At 40.0% G+C, this 27,219-nt stretch overlaps 3 protein-coding genes across 12 annotated transcripts in view; 2 read left to right on the top strand and 1 right to left on the bottom strand.

Annotated features, from left to right (window-relative positions):
- The window catches only part of mastl (microtubule associated serine/threonine kinase-like), a 6,780-nt gene extending 5,630 nt beyond the window's left edge, over positions 1–1,150 (top strand). For both annotated transcript variants that reach the window (XM_032504316.1, XM_032504315.1), the window contains one exon: positions 866–1,150. In XM_032504316.1, coding sequence (XP_032360207.1) covers positions 866–1,023 — 158 coding nt within the window. In that variant the 3' untranslated portion in view covers positions 1,024–1,150. The remainder of the gene's footprint in view (positions 1–865) is intronic.
- A 1,155-nt stretch (positions 1,151–2,305) lies between these two features.
- Positions 2,306–11,945, bottom strand: acbd5a (acyl-CoA binding domain containing 5a). Of its 4 annotated transcripts, none has more exons than XM_032504309.1 (14): positions 11,728–11,945; positions 11,450–11,576; positions 9,959–10,079; positions 9,150–9,222; positions 8,210–8,327; positions 8,077–8,109; positions 7,428–7,655; positions 7,153–7,344; positions 5,894–5,988; positions 5,582–5,783; positions 5,253–5,455; positions 4,191–4,250; positions 3,766–3,878; positions 2,306–3,682 (listed from the first exon to the last, which is right to left on the bottom strand). In XM_032504309.1, exons 2-14 carry the CDS (start codon positions 11,544–11,546, stop codon positions 3,670–3,672), a joined length of 1,548 nt encoding a protein of 515 aa, XP_032360200.1. In that variant the 5' UTR covers positions 11,547–11,576; positions 11,728–11,945; the 3' UTR covers positions 2,306–3,669. The 4 variants fall into 4 exon arrangements, with proteins under 4 accessions (XP_032360200.1, XP_032360202.1, XP_032360201.1 ...); XM_032504311.1 differs by having other exon boundaries at positions 2,306–3,684; positions 3,771–3,878; XM_032504310.1 differs by having other exon boundaries at positions 11,450–11,579; positions 11,728–11,843.
- Positions 11,946–12,710: 765 nt separating this feature from the next.
- Positions 12,711–27,219, top strand: part of abi1a (abl-interactor 1a) — a 50,422-nt gene continuing 35,913 nt past the window's right edge. For all 6 annotated transcript variants that reach the window (XM_032504307.1, XM_032504308.1, XM_032504303.1 and 3 more), the window contains exon 1: positions 12,711–12,979. In XM_032504307.1, the coding sequence (XP_032360198.1) occupies positions 12,863–12,979 (117 nt within the window). In that variant the 5' untranslated portion in view covers positions 12,711–12,862. The remainder of the gene's footprint in view (positions 12,980–27,219) is intronic.

Genomic DNA, 27,219 nt, shown 5'->3' with positions numbered 1-27,219 from the left:
ACAGACGCTCTCTGTTGTCTACCGTAAATGTATTCTACTTTTAAAATACCATATTTTCCCTCTGGGCTAGCATACCAACTCAACATTTATTTTGTTGTTACTGGTATTTATTGTTAAATTATTGTAGCTTTGTGTTAGGTGACTTAGTTTACTTAGTATATAGTTAAGTACTTTAAAAAACGTTAATATATTGTTAAATTTTAAATAATTTTCAATTAAAAAAAACTAAAAAAAAGCCTTTTTTCAAAGATTATTTTGGGGCTTTTTCCTTTATTTGAAAGTGACAGTGGATAGACAGAAAAGGTGGGAGGGAGATGGGGGATGACACGCAGCAGAGGGCCGCAGGTTGGACTCGAACCCGGCCCGCTGCAAAGGACTCAGCCTACATTTGGCGCGCCCTCTTACTGGGTCAGCTAGAGGTCGCCCCAAAGAGCCATTTTTCAGTTTTTCAAGAATCTGGGTAGGAATCGTAATTGTAAAAATCCAAACGATACCCAACCCTAGTGATCGATAAAGTTCACAGTTTTGATTTTTGGAAGTTACTAATCCACAACTTTCTGGTATGCCAAACATTAAAGCACTCCTGAGTACACAACTTACAACGAAATCAATTTTTTTACACTAGTGATGTTTATTTTAACACATCAGGCCTATGTTTTATTGTCTGAATATTTTTTTTTTTAAATTACGTATGAGAACTTTGCTAAAAATTTATGTTTAAAAAAAAAAGAAGGATTTTAACCTTTTCTAGTTAGCTGTAATCAGGGTATCGCTCATAATAAAACACTAATATTGGCCTGAGTTTCATCACCTGTTGTAAGTAAATCTATTGTGTTCTAATTATTTTTGCTGGAACATCCACCAGAGCTCAAGTGTCACCCCCTGTTTGAGGGCCTGGACTGGGACAACCTGCAGAACCAGCCGATGTCTTTCATCCCTCAGCCAGAGGACGAAACCGACACCTCCTACTTTGATGCAAGAAACAACGCTCAGCACATCACCATGTCCGGCTTCAGTCTGTAGACTTCCAAACAGCAACAGTTGAGTCTTATTAAAGCAGCATGCCTACTCCAAAAATCTGATCCATTAAACAAACAAATACATGATAATGATGCAGATTGTGATTGGTTCTCTCTTCGTTGTAATACTTTTTTTTTTTTTTTTTTTAAATACATTTTACCCATGTGCAATCACCGTTCACCAGAGCCAGAAAAAAGCTGAATCTGTTGACTTATTTACGAGTATGCACTGCAGAAAGTAAACTTCTTTTACAATTTAGTATTACCATTTTACATAGTTGTCTCTTAAATTAGGTTCCTGCACTAGCAAAATAAAATTTGCTACGGATTTACCTCGATTTCTGTTATATTGATTCATAAGTTTGTTAAGTTCATGTACATGTGGCTCTTACTACCTGATAACTTTCCGTGCAGTTAAGCTTTTTTTTTTTTTTTTTTTTTGGCTACACTGTTAATTTCTCTTTGAGGTGTACAACACTTAACAAAAATTCTAATATATTAATCCAAAATTTATTTTTATGTGTAAATCTTGTTAATAACATTCACAGCCATTGTTTTAAGACTGGATAAGAGTACTTTGTATTCAAACAGAACATTTTGCGGCTGATTTTGTCATTTTGTTTTTGTGTTTGTGATTTTTGATGTGATGTCCTGTCCATTTTCTACACTACTAAATTTTTTAGAGAAGTTCACTTATTCAACTATTTGTGAAATTTCAAATTTTATATACTCGAAGAAAAAAAGAAAATACAAATAAAATCTTGTTTGTAACATGATGTACTTTGTACCTTTTTTTTTCTGATAAAACACAATGATAAAATTTAGAAAAAAAAATGTAAATTTAGCATGTTTTAAAGGAACGCTTGGAAAACGCTTGTTTGTTTTCTTGCCACGGGTTCGATGAAAAGATCAAGACCACTCTCCATGGTGCTGTACTGTTGTTCCCCTTTTCTGCTTTAAGTACAAGATCATGGTGAAATTTCCAGTGAAAAATTTCATTTAGTGTTAACATGGTAGTATATCATTCTTTATTTTAAAATTGTAATCCTGCTATTAATTCCTATTTTTAGTAAGTGCATCAGAAAACGGGTGTTTTTTGTTTTGTTTATGGTTTTATCCTAACATCGTTCCATGCATCCCGTCACTCCCCAACCCGGGCTGTAGCATGTATTTTCGGAACAAACGAACGATTTTTCAAACTCCTCTAAATCTCAGAAAAAGAGTGCATAATCGTATTCTCCAAAATGTGAAACAATTTCTTTGGAAATAATCTGGACAACTAAAAATGCTTTATGAAAACTTTATTTTAGGCTTGGATTATTACATGCAAACCCCCCTCTGTCCACAGGCAGGGAGGGTGAGAAAGCCTTAGCACATTTCAGTAGAAAGGTAAACTACTTTATTTTTTTTTATTAAAACATAGTGCCTCTGGAAAGATTAGTGCTATTGCAGATGCAACCCTTTGTAAATGATATATTATTCTATATTAATACATAGGAATGCAATTAAAATACTGCATTTTAATCTGAACTGTACAGCTATTGTATACAATTTACATAGATCTGCTCTGAAAACAATTCATGATTACCACTGCTCGCACAAAATCTTTCCACCATATTTGTACAAATATCACATTAAAATTAGACAAAATAGAAAAACATGACAGCTTAAACAACAAAAGACAGTGACGAGTGTTATGTACTAATAATCAGACCGCTGGGTGAGCACTGAGACCGTTAGATATTCTCACTACATGGGTAGTGTGATGAATGTTAGTTTGGTCCAGCACTGGAACACTTATGCTACAATAGATGAATGTAAGAATAACTCAACCTACATTATGAGTGTACCTTATGATGTTGAGGCACCTCTTCTATTTGGAAAAACTATTTGAAGTTGAGACCACTTTGACGTAAAAGGACAGTCTGATATGCGGCAGGACAGCTGATGAAAACATTTTTGACAATTTTGTCTAACCGATGCACAACATTTAGCGGCTACTTTAAACATATACCTCATTTATACAGCTGAGATCAGCCCAGCAATGTCCTTATAACTCGCTGAAAGCAATAAATATTAAATTATCAGAATTTAAATGAAATCTCACAGATCAATACATTTTTACATTCAATCCTCCCTTCTAAAACTACAGTCATTACATTTTGTTATTATAGCAGCATTTCCTGGGCAACTAATGAAAACAACAAGCTTTTAAAATGTATAACCACATTAAGCGTTATGCTCAAAACAACAAAGAATTGGGCCATTTTATGTGCAACGCAGCCTTAGTTATGGAAATAATTGACAAGCTGCTGTAGCTGGTTCATAAACAGGCTGACAACATCACATCTGTAAGTTTCCCCGCTCAAAACAAAAATTCCAGTACAGTGGCATCATCTTGAAAAGCTCATATAATCACTGACTGTGAGCCCATACATTCATGGTTCTACATGATTCCACATCCACAGTACAACACACTTGAGAGGTACATTGCTCTCCCTCGTTACTCTAGGTGCCTTCTTCATAGTGCAAAAGCAAATTACTGGGCTGTGGGTCTAAGCAGGGGGGAGTTACAGCCATTAGCAACCAGAGACATTTGGACGACTCCTCTTTAACGTCCGTGTCCACGGGTGTTTGGGGGAGAGCAGGTTCAGTTGATTCGTCTATTAAAGAAGAGGGACATTAAGGAGTTCAGATGGGTAGAACCACGGTAGTAGACTGCAATTACATTCGTGTAAAGGAGTACCTTCTTCTCCTCCTCTGCAGGTGTAAGCGAATAAGCCACTGTACCACAAATGGCCATATGACAGCAAAGACCAAAGTGGTCGGGGAAATATCAAAAGGCCACCAGGATGGTTTCTAGGGAAAAGAAATACATAGCATAGATAAATCTGCATTATTTCAAAGGGAAACTGCTTTGCCACAGTACCATGTGAATCCTTTTAGTGCCTGCTGATGATCATTAGAGCCAGACCGATGTTTTGTTACACCTTTCTGGATATATTACTTTAAATTTACTCTATATTGGCCTATATATCGTAAAATCAGATTTTTAAATCACCAAATATTTGTCTCGATATCAGCCTTAAAAATCCTTTATTGGTCGGGCTCTAACGATCATACAACCTTTGTTTTTTTGCTGAAACGTGGTTTTGGTGGAAGTGGTTTTACCCGACGCTTCTTTTCCACCGAGGGTGATCCATAGGTTGGAGACAGAGACAGTGATTTTGCCTGCAGAGGAGTAAAAAAATAAATAAAAGTAATACCTGATACTTGTCAAAAGGACAAGGTAAGCAGCATTTTACAGTGTTTCAGTAATCATCTCTACTCAGGGTTGTTTACAATGCCAAAGTACAAACTCCTTATCTATGTTATTTTCAGACTGTGTACTCCGTCGTGCGATAAATTGTATGTGTAGGTGGATTCCATTCATGTCATATTGAGCTGCTCCTCAATAGTTTCAAATAGATTGGTTACATCTGGGAGATCGTTTCTGGACAGGAACACAACTCATTCCACTGGCATACTAATATTTCTCATACACACGGATTACATAATTCATAAAATACAAACAAGCATATTCCAGATTCATTTATGGCAATATTATCAGAATGAAACTACTTCTCAGACTGGCTGTTTCATCAATGGTTTGTGTACTACGAATGTTGAATCACTTTAAGAATATTGCCCTTTGCCTTTACTTGCTATTTTAAAAAAACAAACAAAAAAGAACAGAAAGTAGTCCCAGGGAGTTGTTTAAAATGTTAGAAGATAGAAAATAATTCCCGTTATGATTTTTTAGAGCCCAAGATGACATGTTTAAAAATCGCTTATTTTGTCAGGCAACAGCCCTATGACATAAGACCAGAGGTGCGTAGTAACGATTTACATTTACTCCATTATATTTACTTGAAGTTTGTCAAAAAAAATGATACTTCTAGGAGTAGTTTTAAATCACTATACTTTTACTTAAATTCATGAAGATGAAACTGTACTCTTACTGCGCTAAATTAGGCTATAATGAGCTTGGTACTTTTCTTTTTACTTCTTTGGTATTCTAGTCATTGTTTTTATGTCAATTTTTGACTACTCTACCCACCTCTGCATAAGACAAATAAAACTGGACAATATTCCGAAGGTGGAACAAAATGTGGTGTTTTTGGGGCCTGTTATTCCTGAAGACAGACTGGTCTGACCTCATTCAGGGAATAACATAAATAAAGTTGACCTGACCTGGCTAGCAGACAGAGCCTCTAGGGTGTGAAGCCTCTCCAGAACACTCTGCATGTCCTCCTGTAGTCTAGCCAACACCACGACTATCTGCTCATTCAGGCTGCCTCTAGCTGTTCCTGCTCTCCCCCAGTGGTCCCCGTCCCCGTCTCCACCACCGGACATGGGCATCAGAGATTTGGAACCGCGGCCTGGAGACCTGGTGCCTAAAAACACACATGTTATATATAAATGAATACACATTGACAAGATGCCAACAAAAAGAGAATGTACAAGGCTGCCCTGTTCAGAATGCAAGGAGTATAAACGACCTGTAAAAAGGACAACCTTACCCCTTTCTCTTCTGACCAACGAGCGGTCCGACATGTCTGCATTCAGTCTCTGCGGCATCGTTCCACCGCTCTCTCCGTCTTCTCCTCCAAACCTGATGACCTGCACCTCACCGTTGACGTCCACCTGGCGCTCCTCTAGAGGCAGCAGGACGAGGTTCTCATCTTCATCTGGGTCGTCCAAAGAGCGGTTATGCTCCGAGCTCTGGAGAAGGAGCACATATATAAAATTAAAAAAATAATAATAATGATAATAGCTGACTTGCCAAGAGCTACAACTATGGCACCAGACAAGTAGTTTTAAGTTATACTGGCCTCTTCCTGGCCAAACTGGTCCACAGAATCGCAGTAGACTTCACTGTCTGAGTCACTGGCCAGGTGGCTGGGACCAGACACATCTTTGCTGGGATCTGAGATCAGTACAAAAGGCACAAAAAAAGCACTGTAACGCAGAGTAAATGGCACTGTAATTAACAAAAGTGACACAGCAGAAGGCAGCAACTTAACCCTCCGGTCGTCCTCGGGTCAATTTTGACCCATGTTCAAAGTTTCTATCTCAGAACATTTGGGTTTCTTTCAACCATGCTTTAGTTAATTGTATAGAATTATTCTGACTTCACTTTGACAGCCTGATTATCCATCAACATACGTTCCTTTGATCTTAAATATTAGTTAGAATTACTCATACTTTCTGCTTTTTTTCATAGATTTAATTTCATATGGGCTACATGTGGTGTATGGACCTTAAAATCCAAAAACAATGAGTGTAAAAATGTCCAAAAAATGCTACAAAAGTGTTGAAACAACAATGAAGAGGCAAAAACGCATCAGTTAGTGACAAAAGTGTCAAAAATGTTCATTGTCACTGAATTTTTTTAAGCCGGGAGGGACAACACAAGGGTTAAAGGTTCTCTAAGCGATGTTGGGTGACGTCATTTCTTGTTGACGTTCGAAGTATTGTCAAACAAAACGAGGCTAGCTCGCCCCTCCCTCCTCCTCATCCCGTTCCCCTCCCCCTCCCTTCCGCGCACTAACCCCTGCAACCCCCACCCCAAAATCCTTCTTGCTGGTTATTGGCTGGAACACTGTCTCTGTTTGGTGGTGCAGGTTTGCTCAGTTTGGTTTTGTTGGCATTTGTGGACCCTGGGCTGTCTAGAGAGACCACGTTTTTTACAGTGTGTTCAGGGGACAGGTAGCTAGCAGATAGTGAGGAGATGTTCTTTACAGTGTGTTCAGGGGACAGGCAGCTAGCAGATAGTGAGGAGATGTTTGGTGTATGTGACAAAAAATGTCTGACATCGCTTAATTTGGTGTTTTGTGTGCCATTTCAACGAAGCCAATAACTCAGTCCATTGAAACTGTCCCAAAGCAGCTGTTGTGTAAAGTTTTAAAGATTCAGTGTCCGCCAAGTCGCCACAGCCCTGGGAATGAAGCTTATGGGATTATAGCCTCACATGGTGCATAGGCAGTGGGTGAGGTGAGTACAGAGTCCTCAGCAACAGAACAGGACTTTCACATATGCAGGATTTGAAACCAGAACAGAACGTGCAAACATGGAACGTGGTGTTCCTGACCTGCGTGGTGACCGTTGAGCAGAGGCTGGCCGACTGAGCCCTCCTCAGAGTTGTCACTGTTCAGGGCAGCCCTGGAATGACTCCCATTGGTCAGATGGGTGACCCCGTTGGCCACTTTGCCATTGGACAGGGGGGCTTTGTGTCTCCTGGCTGAACCCTTCTTCTTTGGCTGTGAAGCTGCTGATTTCTTGTCTGAAATGCAAAAAAAATTAGGAAAATCCCATTCACAAGATGTTTTTCTCACAGTACGTTATGACCAAGTATTTATGACGTACCGTTTTTGACGTCCCGTATCACTACTTCTTGCTCTTCATCGTCTTCTTCTTCCTCCTCCTCCTCCTCCTCCTCCTCATCATCTTGTGTCTCTTCCTCTGGCTTTTCATTCACTTCCTTTGATTTGAGCCTGGCCGGACGAGTCTCCAGAGAGCCGTTCATTTCCATCGTTCTGACGATGCTCTTTGCGATGCTCTTTGATGGCATTGAATTCAACACTGACCCAAACCCTGTGCAATAGTATGGACTTCAAAACAAATACCCAAATGCAATTCTTCCTCTGAAAAGGATACGATTAACATGATGATTGAATCAAAACAATCTGTTTAACATGAGGTCTAGGGACACAAACACTCACAAAAATGCCGCATTTACAAAAAAAGGTTGGAGTCAAACCTGCGGCCGCTGCGTTGAGGAGTATACCTCAACATGTGGGTGCCCGCTCTAACAGGTGAGCTACCCAGGGGCCAAACTTTATCCATTTCTGATAGCAATAGAAACATTCAGTTGTGCTAAGCTACGGGTTCTATGCCACTAATTCCGCAAGCGTGACATGACTGCCAGTAACAATAAGCTCCAAAAGCATCTGAGCTACAACACCAGACCAGTACTACCTACACCACCACACTAACATTTTCACAATATACTTGCCTTCCAGTTGCCTAGCAAACTGTGTCAAACGGGCTGAGCATATAACAAAGAGGCAAGTCATGAAAAAAGGTCATGCTCCAAATTGTTGCTGTTGACATCAAAGACAAAGTGAAAGGAGGTGAATAAAAGCCACCTGTGCTCAGGTCGGAGATCTGCGTGATCTTTTTCTTCTCATCAATCAGCTCGTAGAACGGGCCGAGGACGCGTAAGAGCTCCTCCACCTCGTCTGTCACGGGCATCCCCTCCAGAATCTATGAATCAATGACAGCGATGTTTAGCTCAAATCCACCAACAGTTAACTAAGAAGTATGACGTTAATTGCCTCATGTTTTTTTAGGCTACAGCTTTTTTGTTGTCACATACAGAAAACATCTCCTCACTATCCACCAGCTGCCTGTCCCCTAAACACACTGTTAAAAATAAAAAAAAAATAAAAAAAAGCAGCCTCTGTAATTCCATTCAATTTTTATTTATAGTCTCAAATCCTAAAAGTTATCTCGAGACACTTTACAGAGAGTAGGTCTAGACCACACTCTATAATTTCCAAAACCCCAAGAAGTTTAGTAATTCCCCAAAGAGCAAGCAATTAGTGTGACAGTGGCGAGGAAAAACTCCCTTTTAGGAAGAAACCTCGGACAGACCCGGGCTCTTGGCAGGCGGTGTCTGACGGTGCCGGTTGGAAGCTGTAGACAGCCCCCAACCGATAGGCCAACGAAACCAAACTGTGCCAACCCTAACCGCCAAACAGTCTGTGTTCCAGCCTATAAACCGACAAAAAGGTGTTGGTTGAGTCATGGGCGCAGCAGCATTAGCAGATAGGCTACTTCCACAATGCGCGTTCATGACTCAACCAACTCCTTCTTGTCGGTTATAGGCTGAACCCTGTTTGTCATGGTTCGTGGTGCAGGTTGGCAGGCAGCTAGCGGATAGTGAGGAGATGTTGGCTGTATGTGACAAAAAAAAAATGTTGTAGCCTAAAAAACCCGTGACATCGCTTAGAGCACCTTTAATATCCAAATTTCTAGTATTCCTATATGATACAACAGTTAGATCAGTCTGTTTGAGTAACATACCAGCTTCATTTCATCAACATAGGCTGCCATCGCTTCTTCTTTTGGCATATCTCCAAGAGAATTCCACGCATCCCTGAATCAATAAATCAAAAATCAAAAACTATATCGCTTTTATCCAGTAAAAGAGTGTAAAGCATCTACGTCATCAATACTGTTTTTTTACACTTCTGTCCCGGTTTTCAACTTAGTCAACAAGGCTGGCTTAGTGGAGGTTAATGTGTTGTTAGTGAGCGGAGGGTCAAAGGCCGAGAGAAACTTAACCCTTTACTAGTAACTAGAGTTATTCCTTAACTAGGTTCCATTTTTCCAGATAAACTTGCAGATCCCCAACCAAATGTAATGGGACCATGAGAGAACTTGTGCAGCCCAGTGAGTAAGAGGTTACATTCTCAGAGTTTACAGAACACAGCTGGAGACTAAAAGAGGGAAAAGCACTATGGTCGAACCCCAATAGAGAGAATTTGGCCCAGGCTTGCTTTGCACAATAAGGTTAAACCAAAAGCAACAAAAGTTGTGTAATGTGCACAAGTACAATTTCAACACTCCATGGTTTATCCAGGATTCAATTTCACAATATGCCTTAAAGACTGTTGTATCTACACAACACATGCTGGTCAGCTTGACCCATTGACGGAAAATGATTCCCAAGAGTAACCAATGAAAGATCCACAGAGAGTAGTGTTATTAAATACACTAATATTTCCCTCCATAAAAGATACAAATAACGCAAGAAATTAGTATATATTTAAAATTAAATAAATTTTAAAAAAAAACATAGGGACTGACTCTATTTTTCCTTTTATCTTTACCATTTTGCTTTGCCAACTGCATCCCAGAAGCCAGGTCGGGGTATATTGCACGTTCCCACAGTGGCTTGTTTATAGTAACTGTAGAACTTGAGCATCATGTCGTTGGAGGGCTGAAAGGGACCTGAGGGAAGTAAAGGACAGTTCATACTGAAAATGTGCAAACTAGTTGCACTATTCCAACGGATTTCTATCTCTTACACATCAGTGAAGTCTCTGAGATGAGATGACTTTAAAAAGTGACTGTAAGTAATTCTGCGTTAAGGTATATAGACTGCTGGCAGGGAGGCAAATCTGCCAGTAAAGTGGATTAAGTCTTTTAAATCGCACAAGATCCAAAGCAGACCAAGCTGTTGCACTGCACCAAACTAGGTCTAATACCATTCTGTTTGCACCCTACTGTATGTTACAGCCATGGGGCGAACTGGCTTAAAGAAGTATTTTACCGCTGGAAAGAGGATATTTTCATAAAACTGGCTGTCTATGCAGTAAAATGGTGCAAAAGTTGTTGTTGTTTTTTAAGTTTGTGCAACATGGCCAGAGAAAAAATGAGCTGGAGTATTCTCTAACTACCAGAACGCACAGCTTTGCACCGATAAACGCTTCCGCTGGTGGGTGACATAACGCGACCACATCTTCAACTGAGCTTGACAACGTAGATGTGACGTGAGCAACCTGTCTGAGAGCTGTAAGTCTTCTGGTAGCTGTGCAAGAGAAATCTGAATCATTCTGAATCTTGCAGAGACGGAGAGCGGAAGTATATGTTAAAGAGCTAACATAGGGACAGGCCAATTATTGCTAACTGATATGCTAGTTAACATTAGTAATTAAACTTAAACAGCTAATGTCAGTCGAAACTGCCTGCGAGCTTGTCCTGTACTACTCCTCTACTATGCGACAGTAAGTCACGTGGTTATGACACAATCGTTAGCCTATTTTAAAAAAAACGTCTGCTACGGCGCCATAATGTGAGCTACGAGGTAATGGAGCCTTATGGGTGAATGCTAGGTAGCATCAAAATGACGCCGTAGGGGCTGTGCTTCGTGGAAGCTGGCTTACTCCTTTGGTAACCAACCATCTCGTCTGAGCTAGAGAACTAAACCAGAAGTAGCCTGCTCTTTGAGCCCCGTAGATAGGAAGTTTTGTTTTATTACGCTGAATTTGAACTTTTTAGGCTTCACGTCCCACTGAGCATCTCTCGTAGGAATGACCAGGGCTCCGACTTGAATGCTGTATCCAGGTCTCTTTATACACCCATGGCAGCAGCCATAGTAGTCAGAGCTACCCAGATGACGCAAAACGCGTCATCTGGAGTTTTTTCTGCTGCTAGCCTGTGAGTAGGGAGATCTGGACACTGGGAAGGTGGAGTGAAGTTAAACATAGTTCAATAAACACACACTACCAACATTATTACGATACGAAGTTGTTGGAAAATCAGCAAAGTATCCCTTTAACTGGCCTAAAGTACAGTTTTCGACTGGTTTGTTCACTCACCATCTGGGGCTAAACTCCTGATCACTTTGACGGCAGCCTCGAACCTCAGCAGGGTCAACCGTCTCTCGTCTTCCACTCTGACACTGTCCACCTCCATTGTGTCTCACTGAGACAGTCAACACACAACCTACTGACAGGCAGTAAACAAACACACAAACGTCACATCTAGGACACAACGTCTGCTATGCGACGCACGTCTGACTGCCCAGAGATTAGTGAGAAATACAACGTATACTTCCTAACTGTCGACGGAAACGCTCAAAACCGGAGCTCCTTACCGTTAACGTCAACGGCCTATCTGTTCGTCAGAAGGCGACCTGTCTCTTCAGCCTTCGACCACACGCCATGAACAGCGTAATGGAGCCAGGCACAGGTGCACTCTGGGAGTTGGAGTTTTAAACCGACATGTTCGACCTACAAGCTCCACAATCCTTCGCGTCTATTACAACAAACAAGGCTGTTGGGGATATGTAGTTTTACGGAGTAACTAAACATTTGTACTAACTAAACCAGAACACATTTATTAGGAGGTTAAAAATAAGAAATGCTATGTCACAATAGTTATACCTTTTGATGTCATCTCGAAGTCCTAACATGAATCCACCATGTAAATATAGTTGTAAAACTATACTTACCATCATGCACTACTCGTTTTTTTTTCTTCAGTTGGAAGGGTGATAGAAAGAGGGAAGCAAAAAGTATGAGCTCTCACTATGTTTTTATTTCAGAGTACCACAAATGGTTGTAAGATGTATATCTTAATAATATACAGTCTAGGAGGTGATCTAATAATATAAAGAATGGCTCTTTTCAGATTAATGTGTATTGTGTTATTGGATTATTGATGCATTAATATGTGCATCACAATTGTAAATGTCAAACTTAGTTTAACTACTTTGTATACGTAATGTGCTGGGTAGCTTTATTTATTACTTAATTATTTTGCTCTGTAATATTAAGTCATAATTTATTTGTTGAATTTATTTTGCAATGTAAACTGAACGTGCAATGTATCTAAAGTTATCAAATAATTGTAATGGAGTAAAAGGTGCAATATTTGCCTGAAATGTGGTAACGTATGAACGGGCTTAATGGGAATACTTAAGTACAAATACAGTACTTACAGAACAATTGTACTAAAGAACAGAACTTGAGTAAAGGCCAGTCTACTATGGTAAATGCCCTAGACTGTGTTACATGCACGTTACTTTCCACACTGGTCCCACTTGTACACCACTGAGTGAGCACTCTTCCCCAGCACAGACGATCTTTGGGTGGAGGTTGCGCCAAAGCGAGGGCAGGAATCTCACAATAGCAGGCGGAGGATTTTTTTTTTCGAGGCAGCGCCGAGCTAGTGGCTGTTTCAATCAAAGGGAAGGCAGAGGGAAGGGAGGCTCTGCGGAGAGATGTAAGATGGCAGAGCTACAAATGTTGTTAGAGGAAGAGATTCCGGCCGGTAAAAGAGCGCTCGTGGAGAGTTACCAAAACCTCACCAGAGTAGCAGACTACTGCGAGAACAATTATGTCCAGGTAAGTTAAAGAGCCACCGCGTTATCCTCAACCGCCTTTTGTCGCGAAAAGCTCGGGATTGAATTGGTTGTTGGGACAGGAAATGTGGATGAAGAAGCTGGAATGACCCACTCCGCCCAAAGCATGAAGCTGTAATAACATGGTGCTTTTCAAACTGTGGGACATTTAGACATATTGTATCTATTCGGACCATTAATCGTATTTATTCCGTTTACACAGAGGGTGTGTCTACTTTTTATTATAGCTGGGTCGGTTCAAAAACTGCTTCCACTCACACTGCTGTAAGGAGGCCTGTGTGTTTTACAGTAGCAAGTTTTAGCGTCAGAAAAGAATCTGATTTAATGTTAAAGACACCAACAATAAAGTTACTGCAGTTTTTACTGCCTTAATTGGTGCTGACACAACCTAAAATCTGTAACTACATTGTGGGAAACTAAATGTCACACTAACACACAACAAGTCCACATGGATATTATAGTAGTAACATAGCAGTCCATTACATTCCATAAGGTCATTAAACTCACCATTTAATACCACAAAAAACTCCCCATTGGGATACTATTGGGATATTACAGTGGAGGTGTGGTGACTACATTATGGACTTGTAAGCACTCAGTGCAAATGCTATAATGCCAGTACATGGCTTTTATTGGTGCTCCATACTTTTTTTTTAAACCATTAAACACTTTAAATTGCCGCATTAAAGCATAATATATGCATGGAAAGCTTGTTTTGTCCAGACTTAATGGAGAGAATTGCTTATTTAATATAATTCAGTGGGTTTGCAGGCTTGGGCCTAGGCCGGGAGAGGAATGTAAAGCCATTGTAAGTTGGTCAATAAAGGATGGAGGTATTGATTTTTCTCAACTTATGCATGGGAACAAAGCTTTCTTCTATGCTGGCATATATGGAGCTTCACATCTGTCCTTGAGTTGAGCTTTAAGTTCTTCTTCTCGATAAAGTAGCACATTTGTGTAATGTTATAAAAGCTCCTGTATTTAAGGAATATTTTCATCTGAATGTGAGTCATAATGTGTTGAGTCTCACAGTGGAACTTCACTATAGCGTCATGATGACCACAGATTGTTTTTGACTTTTTTAATTTTAACACTGATCTATCTGTGGTAAGCCACTTCTAAGAAAGCCAGAGAACAAACTGAGCGACAGACAAACAGTGGTTGGTGAGAAAAAATTTTTAAGCAAGAAGACAACCCACCAAATCAGCTACAGAGGGTGTGTCCATTCCAGCTGTACTCCCCAAGGACTCCCTGTAATTTAGTTTTCCTCCGTGTCCTCGGATGATTTGGCATTGTAAAGGCACAGCTCGGGAGCTCTGTGCCCGTTATAACCCACGCAAAGACTACAGGGCAAGAATGTCGTCATTAGTAGTCCCACATGAGACCTAAAAGAAAGTGGATTTGTGCAGTAATTTATCATTTAAAGTTCAGATACAGTGACATAAATGAATGTAGGGATTGTCTTGTTATGGACTTTGTTTACCACACCACAGCCAGCTGTAACATAAAAAAGTGGCATGACAAATGGATATTTTCAAAGTGACATTTTCTTTTCCTTTGAGTAAATATTTTGCAGCATGACAGCATTTTGCAAGTCTTGAAGGCCAGTGCTGATATCTTTTAGTTGCCAAAGCTCCTATTTGTTGCTGATATTTAGTGTCTTTCCTACCAAAATGACAACACTGTCATGTTTTGTATGGCTGGTTATCGGACCTACTGTACGTACGGGCTGGAATGTATCTGTGGCAGAAATTATCAAAAACTACAGAAAGGTGGCTTTAATGTCTCGTCAGATTTGTACTTCTTTCTATGCTTGAAGATGTGAAGAAGTTTTGAAGTAGTTCTTTTAGATACAATTTGAGAACTTTGGCTTCTTTTAGTGTATTAAATTTGTTTTTAGTATGGCTATGAAACCTGGGTACTGTAGTTTTTTTTTTTTTTTTTTAATTTAACGTATTACTCTGCTTTTCTTTTGAAGGTCAATATTGACATTAAATTGCGCATAAATGATATCAAGGCCTATCAAATCGTGACTTCTTATCAAAATAAGAGTCGCTATTTTAACTTAATAAGGTTTTAAATTCATAGCAATACCCAGCTCTAGATTTTAAGGTCAATACTGACACCATTTTATTGCTCATATTTACATGTTTTCAAACTGGAAAACCCCAAACTAATGACATGTAAAATGTACAGTAAAAATACTTCAAATGTCATTTTCATGTAGCTGTGGGTAAAAGAGTACATCACAGTATTTGTTCTATCTTTAACTATGAAAAGTTGTGTTTCATGAGTCGAGCCGACTGTGACTGTGCTACAGAGCACCTTGTTTAACCCTCCTGTTGTCCTCGGGTCAGATTTGACCCCTTTAAAAAATACCTCTATCTGAAATGTGGGTTTCTTTTTAACCAAGTTACCCCAAAAAATGGATTGGATTCCATACAACGCTCTTTGCAAATATAATTGATCACATTCACTCCTGACTAAACTCATCTGTACGTTCCTCCGATCTTACCTATTAGTCAAAATAAATCATAATTTCTGCTTTTTTTTAACTCAAATATTAGGTATAATTCTATATAAAAGAGGGTTATTGACGATGACTTCCAAACTGTAGTGTAAAACTAGTGGTAGTAAGGTGGTGTTAGTGGAAACTAAAACAAACAGTCTGAAAAACGGAGAAAAATGTCAAATTTTACTCCGTTTTTGACCCGGGAGGACAACACAAGGGTTAAAGCGCTCACGTTAAATTTAAGGATTTTGAGCTTTTGGGCACACGTTGCGAGCTGTGTGTGAAGCGAGCGTCAGACTTAGTGCACTTTTCATAATCCCTCTCTGTCTGCTGCAGACTCTCTCTCTTTCTCTCTCTCTCTCTCTCTCTCTCTCTCTCTCTCTGCGCCTCGGATAGAAACACTCACACACAAATACTGTGCACTCTGAACTGAACCGTGCACATATCAACATGCCTCAGCTTGAAGCGGCTCGTCCTTTCAGCCAGCACTCCTCCTCCTCCTCATTTCCATCCCTCCTTTTTCTCCTCTCTCTGTTCTTGTCATGTGGAGGCTGTGGAGTTGTGAGTGTTCAGTGTGGACTTGTAGTGCAGCTCAGCAGGCTGAGGCAGATGGTGAAAGCTGCGTTTAACCAACAGATCACTGCCCCATTTTCTCCACTTGATCGGGACTTTTGTGTGTCCACCGGAGTGTTTTGAAGTGTGTCGTGTTTTACTAATGATCTCTCATTTTATTTGTTTGTTTATTTTTCATTCCAGTCCTTATTTCAGTGTGTGTGTGTGTGTGTGTGGATGTATGGGTGGGCTGCACGATATGAGGAAAATATACGCGATAACATTGTTGAATATTGCTTCCATTACTTGCGATAAATTAATAGATAGAAAAATGTACTCAGTTCTGCCTTTTTGTTGTGTTCAGTATTCTTCAAAAACATGACAAATAGCTTGTTGTATGCAAAACAAATAAAAGGAAATCAATTCTAACATTCTTTTATTGAACAAATTGAACATTGAATTGACAATAACAGGCACCACTAAAAAACACATGACAGTTACACTTTAAAGTGCAGTTATCTACTGATATTCCCTTTCAACCACATCAAGAAATCTCACGATATGTCGCAACCTTTACGATATGTATGTCACGCCAGTTGATATTGCGATGATGATACAAAAAAATGATATAGTGTGTGAGTGTGTGTGTGTCACACACTGTCAGCTGAGAGTTATGTTTCCTGTTTTCCCTGCTGACTCTGAAACCTGACTCCCTGGAAATGCCTTCTCTCAGTGTCAGGAAGTAGCTTAATAATAGAGCCAAGAGAAATACCCTTTTAAATTAAGACACTTGCACAGAGATTATTCAGATTAATCTGGGGTTTTGAATTTTAGTGCGTTTCTGTTTATTCCCGCTACGCTATTTAAGGTAGTTATGGACAGGGCTCATCGCCCCCCTGAAATATATTTTACTCACTTACTTATTTTAATTGATGCAACTCAGTTTGTTTAACCTCTGTGAGTTCAACTGCATGCAGAGTGGGCCACCTGCCCATGTTGGCAGGACACACTGCTGTTGACTGCTCTGTTTAACACAGTAATACTACATTTCAGGCTGCATCAGCTGTGCTCGGGCTGCGTTTGATATGAACTGAAATGATTTTGTTGATTAACAGAAAATCAATCTGCATTGTTTTCTTTATAGTTTCTTCATTTTGTGTTGAATGGTTCCATTTGCAGCCTTTCTTTGTCATGATGGTTAATTGAATATCTTCTGTACTGATGGTCGAACTAAACAAGCAATTTAAAGGTGTCATTATGGGCATTATGAATATTTTTGACATTTGGACATTTTTTGACATTTCTTTTACAAAACCCTTAATTGGTTGAATAATCTGTAGATTAAAGGGAAACTATGCAGTTTGCTTAGCTTAATTGACCTTAACTAAATAGCATCGGAGTCATTGGAAGGGTCATTTGACTTTTTTCGAGTTGAATGGTGGTCGTCTCGCTCCCCCCTGTGAGCGGAAAAACCACCCTTACAACTTTCGGCTGGCGAAGGTCGGAACGTGTGATATCTGGTCTGGCGATGTAATGAATTGCTTCACGGCACTGCTCCCATGCAGCCATTCAGGAACCAGCTAACACGGTAGCAATGGAGTTTTTCACACTATTGTCACGGCAGAGCCGGAAAATAGAAGCAGAAAGCATTGTCGGAGGAACAGAGAAAGAGGAAACGGTAGACTGACCGAGCAAGGAGTCCGACACAAGTAAACATCGGAGCTGTCAAATATCTGTTCCGAAGCGGGGGGGGGGGGCTCTATCGAGAAAACGGCAAAGAAATGGCCAAAACTCCATAGCGCCCCTTAAATTGATTGACTTTTTTTTGCAGCTCCAGATATTCCACTCGATTATTAGCCTTGAACTTCTTTGTGCAGCTACTGCTTGATATTAATTTTATTATCTTGGTAACTTTTGGGCTTCATTTAATGTTTAATTTCCTTCTCAATTAATCAGTTAATTTTAATCTATTAAAAGTCCTAATATGGAATACGAAAAACTCACTGACCCCTTGATACAACACAGGGAAAAGCTGCAAATCGTCACATTTTAAGAACATGGACCATTTTCATTGATTAACACATATAATGCCCATAAATTGATCTGCTAATTTAATAGAACTATAGGACATCACATCATACTGTATTATTGCAATAGGGTTCTTGTATGGCTGTTTTAAGATGGCATTAAAACTTGTTGGGCTTAAAGACTGGAACAAATAATTAATGTTGGTCCTACATTTCTTTGAAATGGGTCGGCATTGCAGGAACAAAGAATAGGGAAATGGAAGTAAGATGTATGGCAAACCAAGATGTCAGAAGCCAGATCAGATGCAGTGTTGCAAGCTCGGGGCATGTGACATTGCCTGCTGAGCCAGCATGATGCCCACTTGTGCTTTTAGTTCTGCTCCTAAATTAGAAGTTTTGAAAAGTGGGCTGATGCAAGTAGCATGTCGTGTCATTTGAAGAGATGTGTCCTCTTCATGTCCCGTCATATAACCTTGGTGTATATGTCCTATGTCCTGGTGAATTAACGTGAGTTTTTCCCTGGAAGAAAGCAGGTGGCACATTTTATTTTAAAACACAGCACTGTCTCTCTGGGTTACTCTGAGTCCTTGTTTCCTGTCCTTCTTCTGCAACTCTCTCTCTCTCTCTCTCTCTCTCTCTCTCTTTCTCTCTCTCTGTCTCTCTCCAGAGTGGCCTGGATTTTCTCCCAGCATGGTGAGGCCTAGGGTCTCTCAGCCTACCAGCAGGGCCCATTTATCATTTTTGACCCCCTGTCGCTCCATCAGCTGACTGGGGCTGGTTTGGTCCAGACTAGTCTTACACAGCCAGACCTTCCTCCACAGCACTGCGGAAGAGGGTGTGGCTAGTCCACACAGCATTCCTGGGATAGGGTGAAAAACGGTGCTTTAAATGCTCTGGTTTGTTGCCATTTCTTTAAACCAATCACAGTTGTTTTGCTGCGCTAAGCACCTAGACAGCAGCTAGGGTGCTTCTGCAAAATAGCCTCGGGAAGGAACTCGTTTTGGTGGAACATGTGTATGTTCAAAAGTTGCTTTAGTCGTGCAACAGAAAATTCAGATTGGACAGATAGTCTAGCTAGCTGTCTGGATTTACCATGCAGAGATCTGAGGAGCAGTTAAAACCGACCGAGTTTAGAATGGAAGGTTGGGGGACATCCGATGAAAACTAGGGCTGGGCGATGTGGAGAATATCAAATATTATGATATTTTTGACCAAATACCAAATACTATATTATAGTGTTGACTGTCGGTGCTTTCACAAAATATTTACACAATGTGATTGTTTTGAAAAATAACCATTAGTAATGACTAAGTGGGTAAAGGCCAATAATAGAAAAGTTACAACAGTCCGGTAAGTTCAGAAAATGATGTAACTTTACTGTAATGCACCCTTTAAAATCAGGAAAAGACACCACTTATGCCATATTACGCAATCCAAAATCTAAGATGATATCTAGTCTCATATCACGATATTGATATAATATCAATCTATTGCCCAGCTCTAGCGGATATCCACCCAAACACCCTCTGTGTCAGTGTGACCCAGCAAACAGCAAGAAGAGCTCCTCCAACACTCGATGAGTGTTTTTGTTTATTTGTTTCTCAGTGAAATATGTTGTTCTAGGTATAGAAGAGTGACTTTCTGCCAGGACGAACTAATTAACAAGTCACTCAAGAAAGGCTAATGAGTTTCTTCCATGTGCAGGCGTCCCCTTTGTGTCTCCTCCCTGACATATGGGAGGAATTTTTAATTGTGCGCTGGCAGTTCTTCAAGGTCAGGTAGACCTTATGGCCTTTCAGTCAGCCTCCATCTGCCCCGGAGGAATTATGAATTCACGTAGTGTACTGCTGAGAGCTAAGAGTTAGCTCCAGGAAGGACTGAAGTTGTTAAGTGTGCAGGTTTTCCTTATTCTTCACACGTTCCAGTGTCACTTTCACTACCCTGTCCGTCTCTTCAGGTGGCTTGTGTTGGCAATACGTTTCTCACAGTTTGATTATATTTAGGGGTTTGGTACTGATAAGGTAGATCATTTTTCAGTAGGATCAATATGTTTGGACGCTTCTTCTTGGATTAATCTTAAAACTTGAACTCCCCTTTTAGCTCAGTTTCTTGTTATCATTCAGGTCTTGTTAAGTTAAACCTATACTAATCATTGATCTCTGTTAATAACTGATACTAATTAAAACAAAGTGTACCAGCACTAGTTCCAGCAACGTTAAAAGAACATTTTGGTAATTTTTTTAAAACCCGGTTTAGAGCCCGACCGATAACGGATTTTTAAGGCCGATAGAAGTATTTGGTTATTTAAAAATCTGATATTTCGATATATCGGCTGGTAGATATTTAAAAAAAAATCCAGAAACGCGTAACAAAACATGAACAGATTTCCCTAACATTAGTTATTTGTAGTTATTTATGAGTTCTCATAATATGATAATTTGTTTTATTTTCACAACAGAACAGAGGAACCTCAAAATATATTAAAATTCGGATAAATAAAATGTATAAAAATTCAAACTTAAAGTCCTTTTGAACAAAAACACAATAACAAAAAATAAATAGTGTTGCCAACAGGTATGTTGTAGAGCGCCCTCTGGTGGACAAACTATGCAACGCCAACACTCATAATATGGTTGACCCTCCATTTTTATTTTTAAAATATTCATTTATCAGACTTTTTGAAACCCTCCTGTAACCTGAAACCGGACCTTTCCTTGTCGAGTCACTGTTGGGTTTCATAATCCATCTGTTTGGTAATCTATCGCTGTTCTATCGCATATTCATTGGACTCAGTGTGGACTCAACTATACCGTGCCTTTCTTTCTTTTTTCACTGGGGGTGGCGGGGGATTGTGTGTTTGCGACTTACAAAGATACATAATAGCTAGAAGTGTATGCCCTATACAGGATTTACCCTATTAGACTTTATCAACAGAAATTGATAGGTCAAACTGCAAACAGCCACCCACAAATAGTCTATAAAAAAGCATCATGGTGTCTTTCAGATTTCACATGAACAACGGTTACAGTTACTACCGAAGAATACCATAATTCCTCCGTTCAATTAGTGCTAAACGATGCACCCCAAGCTTCCATCCTTAAAGGTCCCATGACATGCTGCTTTTGGATGCTTTTCTATAGACCTTAGTGATCCCCTAATACTGTATCTGAAGTCTCTTTCCCAAAAACTGTTCAATATCTCACACAAAGAAATCTTCTTTTTCTTCTTTGTTGTCAATCATCTCATGACCCCTCAGGTTGATCTTGTAACCCACTGAAGAGCCCAACCCACAGAAACCCCTTCTCCAGGGCGTCTTGTCCTAGATTTTAACCGGTAAACTTCCAGCTGCATGCTCTGCTTCTTGATGAGATATACTCCATAGGTATGGAAATTTGGTATTGATGATGAGGCATTTTTCAATACTCGATACTATAATGGCAATCCGATCGGTGCCTAAAAAATATTGAATTTGGTGCCCAGCCCTACAACCCTACAGTGCACTAGCTCTCAGCTGCCTTCTGTCTCACCCTGTCCAGTATGCAGCAATCAGCGGTCGATACGGAGTGCCATGTGAGCTCTACGACTTTCCAGTTCGAGTTACACTCATTCTGCGTTAGACTACACATAGGTACCCATCCTGCTGAGGTGATTTCAAGGGCAAGTTTATCTCTTATTTCTTTTCTAACCTGCCCAGTTCACAGAATAGAAAAATCCTTGGTTGCTCTGTTATCCTGTGTTTGTTTTTTATTCGTCCATGCGCCCCTGACACTGTAGCAGAGCTCTCCAACAACACTTGAAAGTTGGAAGATGTATGACATGTTGCCGAATTCCAAACATTCCTGAAAGTGTTTTTTTTTTCTTTTCTTTCCTTGTTCCAAGACTAATTCCCCTCCTGACAAGTGGGAGCACATAAACACAGATGTGTTTGTCAGCTGTACAAATCCAGATCAGATTGCACAGTAGAAACACTGTTTCTGGTTTTGCAAACAATGTTATTGAAAGTCTTTATTTTATTTTAATCCCTGTGGTAATAGTATGACTTTTTGTTCCAGACTTTAGAGGGATGATTCAGAGAAACCCTCAGAAGTTTTCATGTCCTGTCTTACTTCCCAAGATCTTCTATTAGTCGTGTCTGGGAGTCAGGAGGAATACTCATTTTGTCCATTTCCTACTTAAGCTCAGGCTACTTGGTGGAGGGGCAGCTCCACCTCCTCTGAACCCTGAACAGTTTCTACCATCAGTGAGGATGTCCGGACCTTTCCTTCCTGCCGCCTCAATGCAGCCAGCGGGCCATGACAGACAGAAATGCACCACCGTGTTTAACAAAAACCTGATTGCACTTCAGTGGCGGTTGTTGGCCATTATCTTGCTAGACTGGATATGTGACAGATTGAATTGGAAGTATCTAACAATTTCCCATGAAGCAAATCCATTCTAGGGACTGCCACTCCCTTACTGCTCCCAAATGTCATCAGGCCACATACATGCTCCCTTCACACCATTTGCAATCAAACATTGTCTGTATTTTTTGGGCTGTATTTAAGTGGTTGTTTGGTTATAATAATAATAATAATAATAATAATAATAATAATAATTATGTATCCTTTATTAGTCCCACAAGAGGAAATTACTATTTACACTCTGTTGTTATTACGCACTACACACATTACACACTATCTTATTATGTTTTTATCTTATCTTATTATCTAGCTTGCCTCAGGTCCCAGCTACAATTTTACCGAATTCGGCACGTGCAGTCCTCTGTACTCCCTTTTTGAAGTTCAGCTGAGGTGCTGACATCCTGTCTACTACTACCTGGATATTCTGCAGTCATTACTCAGCTAGGAAATATCAGATAAAGGGCCCCAGGAGCTCTAAAGCTCTCTGGAAGCTCACCTCATTTTCCTCATCTCCTGCTGTGGTATACACCAGTCAGTTATTTACCTTTTTGTACTGAGCAAGCACACATTTAATACCTCTCCTGGCAAATGTCTGAAGCACAGGATGTACTGTTTATTTTTTTTATATCTACTGTAGCCTAGTCCTTCCCACTGAAGTTGGATGCCATAGGGTGTAAAGATTCTTAAATAACTGAACAACAAATCTGGTTAGTTTGAGGATTTGTGGACAACCAACATCTAATGCGTGAGCAAATGAAGGGATGAGGGGGGGCTTTGACTAAAGCAGATGGCTCTAAGATGCCACCAGTGACAATGCAATCAAGGGTTGCATCTGTCCTCCAATGCTGATCTCACATCACAGCTCTGGCTTGTCTAGAAATACAAAAAACTCCAAGGAGCTGATTTCCCCATTGAGCATGTTTTTGACACATTGACTCAGTTTATTTCATCCTCTGAAACAATGTGTGCAACTGAAGAAGAATTACAATTGTATAATTAACACAAGGCTAAAGATTTAACTTCATGTAAATCAAGAAAGAAAGAAATAGCCTCGGCCCGCCTTTTCCATTTAGTATGTCAGCTTTCTTGACCAATTAATCTGATTTATTGGGGTGGTAGTGACTGTGTCACTGGGGAAATAAAAAACAACATCTGAGAAACTGTAGTGAAGGGAATGACTGTTAATAGTCTTTGGTGCATCGATTTTGGGTGTTGTAGTCTTCTAGTTGGTGAAAGATGAAATGTTTGTTTATTATAGTTCTTCAGCTTGTATAAAACCATATCAGGTTTGCCTCAAAACTAAAGTGTTCATATTATGCTCATTTTCAGGTTCATAATTGTATTTAGAGGTTATATGAGAATAGGTTTACATAGTTTAATTTTCAAAAAACACCATATTTGTGTTGTACTGCACATTGCTGCATCTCCTCCTTTCACCCTGTGTGTTGAGCTCTCTGTTTTAGCTACAGAGTGAGACATCTCACTACTGTTCCGTCTTTGTTGAGTTGCACACGTGCAGTACCTAGGTAAGCACTGCTAGCTAGTCAGTTGAGGGAGGGCCATGCTAGTAGTCAGGCGAGAATTATAACGTGTGTTACAAAGTGACGCACATTTGTCACGGAAGTAAAAGCTGGACTACAACAGAGCTGTTTGGAGCAGTCTGTGAACAGTGTTTTCTGTTGAAGATGGGAAGTCCCTTTGGGGCAGACTTTTGAGTTTTTTCACTTTGTTAACCTATACCGTGCACAAAAAACACATATGACACAATAAAGGAAAGAGAGATAAAAGCCAAAAAGCATAATATCAGCACTTTAAAGAAAGTTAATATATTACTTGGGGAATAAAGCAAATATGGATGCATAATGCATGGCAAGTATAAAAGTGGATTGGACACATTTGAAAAACATATGAATGGTCGCCATTTAAAAACATCAAATGTAGGGCTTTGTGTGGAGGCATTGGCTACCTTGAATGAATATGTTTGTAAGACATGCAGGGTGTACATGTGTATTACTTTACACATCACAGTTCAGCGTTTGTACACTGGAGCATCAATGGTGCCGTTTGTCTATGCACATTACAGCTGCAACATGTTGGCAAAACCAAGTTAATTGTGCATTTTATGCCCAATTTAATATTGTATTTGCATTGCAATTCACAGCCAATAGCAATGTGTTTATGTTTAAACTTTCTACAAATTAATGCAGAATTTTAAGTTTTGTACACATCACAGTTGCGCATTTGTGTTAGGTAGCTGCAGCATCAGTGGGGCTGTTTGTTTGTGCTCTGCAGCTTCAAGATACTGACAAATCCAAGTTAATGAGGTACACCATGAATGATTAAAATTGAAGCGAAAGAGTCAAGCATCAAAAACCCTGGATCATAACTTTCTTTCTGCTTTCAGTAGACCCTCGCTTCCTGCCTGGCAATAAACACCCACGTCTTTCAAACTCCACAGCATAAGTTTGTAACGCAGACTATCCGTTTATAGATTTGAAGTTTCAAGCCAAAGCACCACTTTAGAAAGCTCCCTCAAGAGCCACAGATAACATTATACAATGAGTTCACTGGCTCTATAGTAAAGATCATAACACATTATAATGAGTAGACTAAACTTCGTAGATACAATTGTTGGAATGCCCCTTTAAGTCCAGTATTATTATATTACAGTAGCTTTTTTGGATTGGATAAAATCAATTTTCTCCTAGATTTAAAATTAATTCGGCAGTATACATAACATTCTAACGCTGAGACATTCTCATAGTGTGAGTAACAAACACCATCTCTGACTTGCAGCGTTCTATGTAGGCCAGCAGTCCTGCACAGGCAAGCATATGTTGTTCAGTAATCTATCTAAAATGTCCATATACAGCAAAAACATTATCCTCTCGCTATTTAATGCCTTCATGGATAAAAGGCTGTTTGTTTGTTGTTTCATATATTGTCCTGCAGCTGTTACTCCATTTACCATACGGCATATTGCAGTGTCAGTAGTAGATGCCGGTGTGTGTGCACATGAATGAATGTGCTTTCAACAGATGGCCTTTTGCTCCGAGCCCTCTGGAGGAATCTCTCGTTCTTCCTGAGGCTGTTATCGCACAACACATCTGCTGCTCTGATTCCCACTAAAAGAAAACGCTGTCATCTCCTCACCCGGCCGAAGCTAACCAGTACGGCTAAAAGCTCTCCAGGTCAGGAACTTTTAGACGTACAGATTGCTTCTGGATTAGTTACGCGCTGCCACAGGGAATCAGTAATGAGACAAGCGGTGACATAGTTGTTTTCCTTTTGACCGTCCTTCCTATCTTCTCCATCACTAAACGTTCCCTTTTCTTCTGTTTTGCCCTCTAACCACTGCTACCAGTAATCATCTCCTCCACCACCACCACCACCACCACCTACCCACTGCTACAGCAGCCTGTCATCAAAGCCCAGTGTCGCCCCTCCAGGGAGCGCGCTTCGGACTCAGTTTATGAGCGAGCAGCGTTGGGAGAGCCCGCAGAGATCAAACGGTGGCTCAGTTTTGGAGCTTGGCTCTTTGCCTCAGCCTGTTGTGTGGTCGTTACCACAGTTTTTCTGGTTTAGCTGCTTTTTACATCTTTGTAACTGTCCGTTGGTCGTCCTTTCAAAATGATATGGTGGAGGAATGTCTTTATCCATGCCTTTATCTTCAGTAGACTTGACTACTGTAACGGGGTCTTTACAGGTCTCCCTAAAAAATCAATCAGACAGCTGCAGCTGATTCGAACGCTGCTGCTCGAGTCCTCACTAAGACCAAGAGACTGGATCACATCACTCCAGTTCTGAATCTTTACACTGGCTTCCTGTTCTCAAAGAATTGATTTCAAAGTACTCTTGCTAGTTTATAATCACTTAACGGTTTAGGTCCAAAATATATGCTGATCTGCTACTACACTATGAACCACCCAGACCTCTCAGGTCATCTGGGACAGGTCTGCTTTCTGTCCCCAGAGTCAGAACTAAACAGGGTGAAGCAGCTTTCAGTTTCTATGCTCCTCATATCTGGAATAAACTCCCAGAACCTGTAGATCCGCTGCTACTCTCAGTTCTTTTAAATCAAGGCTGAAGACCTTTCTATTTGATGCTGCCTTTCTTTAAATGACTAATCATTTCTTAATTTTCTTATGCTGCACTGTAAATTTTATTCTTGTTTTATGTTTCTCTTGTTTTAAACTGTCTATTCATGTTTTTACCGGTTTTTAATGCTTGTGATTTTTACTGTTTTTACTTGTGTTTTATCGTTTAACTGATTTTGTGTAAAGCACTTTGAATTGCCTTGTTGCTGAAATGTGCTATACAACTAAAGCTGCCTTGCCTTGCCTTGCCTTGCCTTGCCTTGCCTTGCCTTGCCTTTATCGTAGAATTGTTTGTTTTTACAGAACTTGTTCATTATTGGAGCTCCATGACTTTGACATACACAATAGTTTCTGAACATAACAACCAGGAAAAAAGAAGAGACTTATAAATGATGGTAGTAGAAGTGTGTTATTTACATATTTATTTATTGTGGAAAACTAAAGTGTAGCCTTTAGTTTGTCTCAAAGCATTAAGGGCTGTAGCTTGCGTCAACCTAAACACACACTTCACTCTGATTTTGGTCTTATCAGCCCGCTAACTAGCCAGCAGGCTAATTAATTAAACCAGCCACTTTTGATGCTAATGCTAATGAGCTTCTACTGGATGCATTTAAGAAGTAATTCACTGATTTTTT

The sequence above is a fragment of the Etheostoma spectabile genome, chromosome 22 (assembly GCF_008692095.1).
Source record: "Etheostoma spectabile isolate EspeVRDwgs_2016 chromosome 22, UIUC_Espe_1.0, whole genome shotgun sequence".
NCBI lineage: Eukaryota > Metazoa > Chordata > Actinopteri > Perciformes > Percidae > Etheostoma > Etheostoma spectabile.
This window is presented reverse-complemented; position numbering and strand designations above follow the sequence as displayed.

What these genes read in the sequence shown, in the direction of transcription:
- acbd5a (XM_032504309.1), bottom strand. Translation starts at nt 11,546, where the DNA reads ATGGAGGTGGACAGTGTCAGAGTGGAAGACGAGAGACGGTTGACCCTG. An exon ending in GATCTCCGACCTGAGCACAG is followed by an intron (nt 8,110 to 8,209) that starts GTGGCTTTTATT and finishes TTATATGCTCAG; the next exon opens with CCCGTTTGACACAGTTTGCT. An exon ending in GATACGGGACGTCAAAAACG is followed by an intron (nt 7,345 to 7,427) that starts GTACGTCATAAA and finishes TTTGCATTTCAG; the next exon opens with ACAAGAAATCAGCAGCTTCA.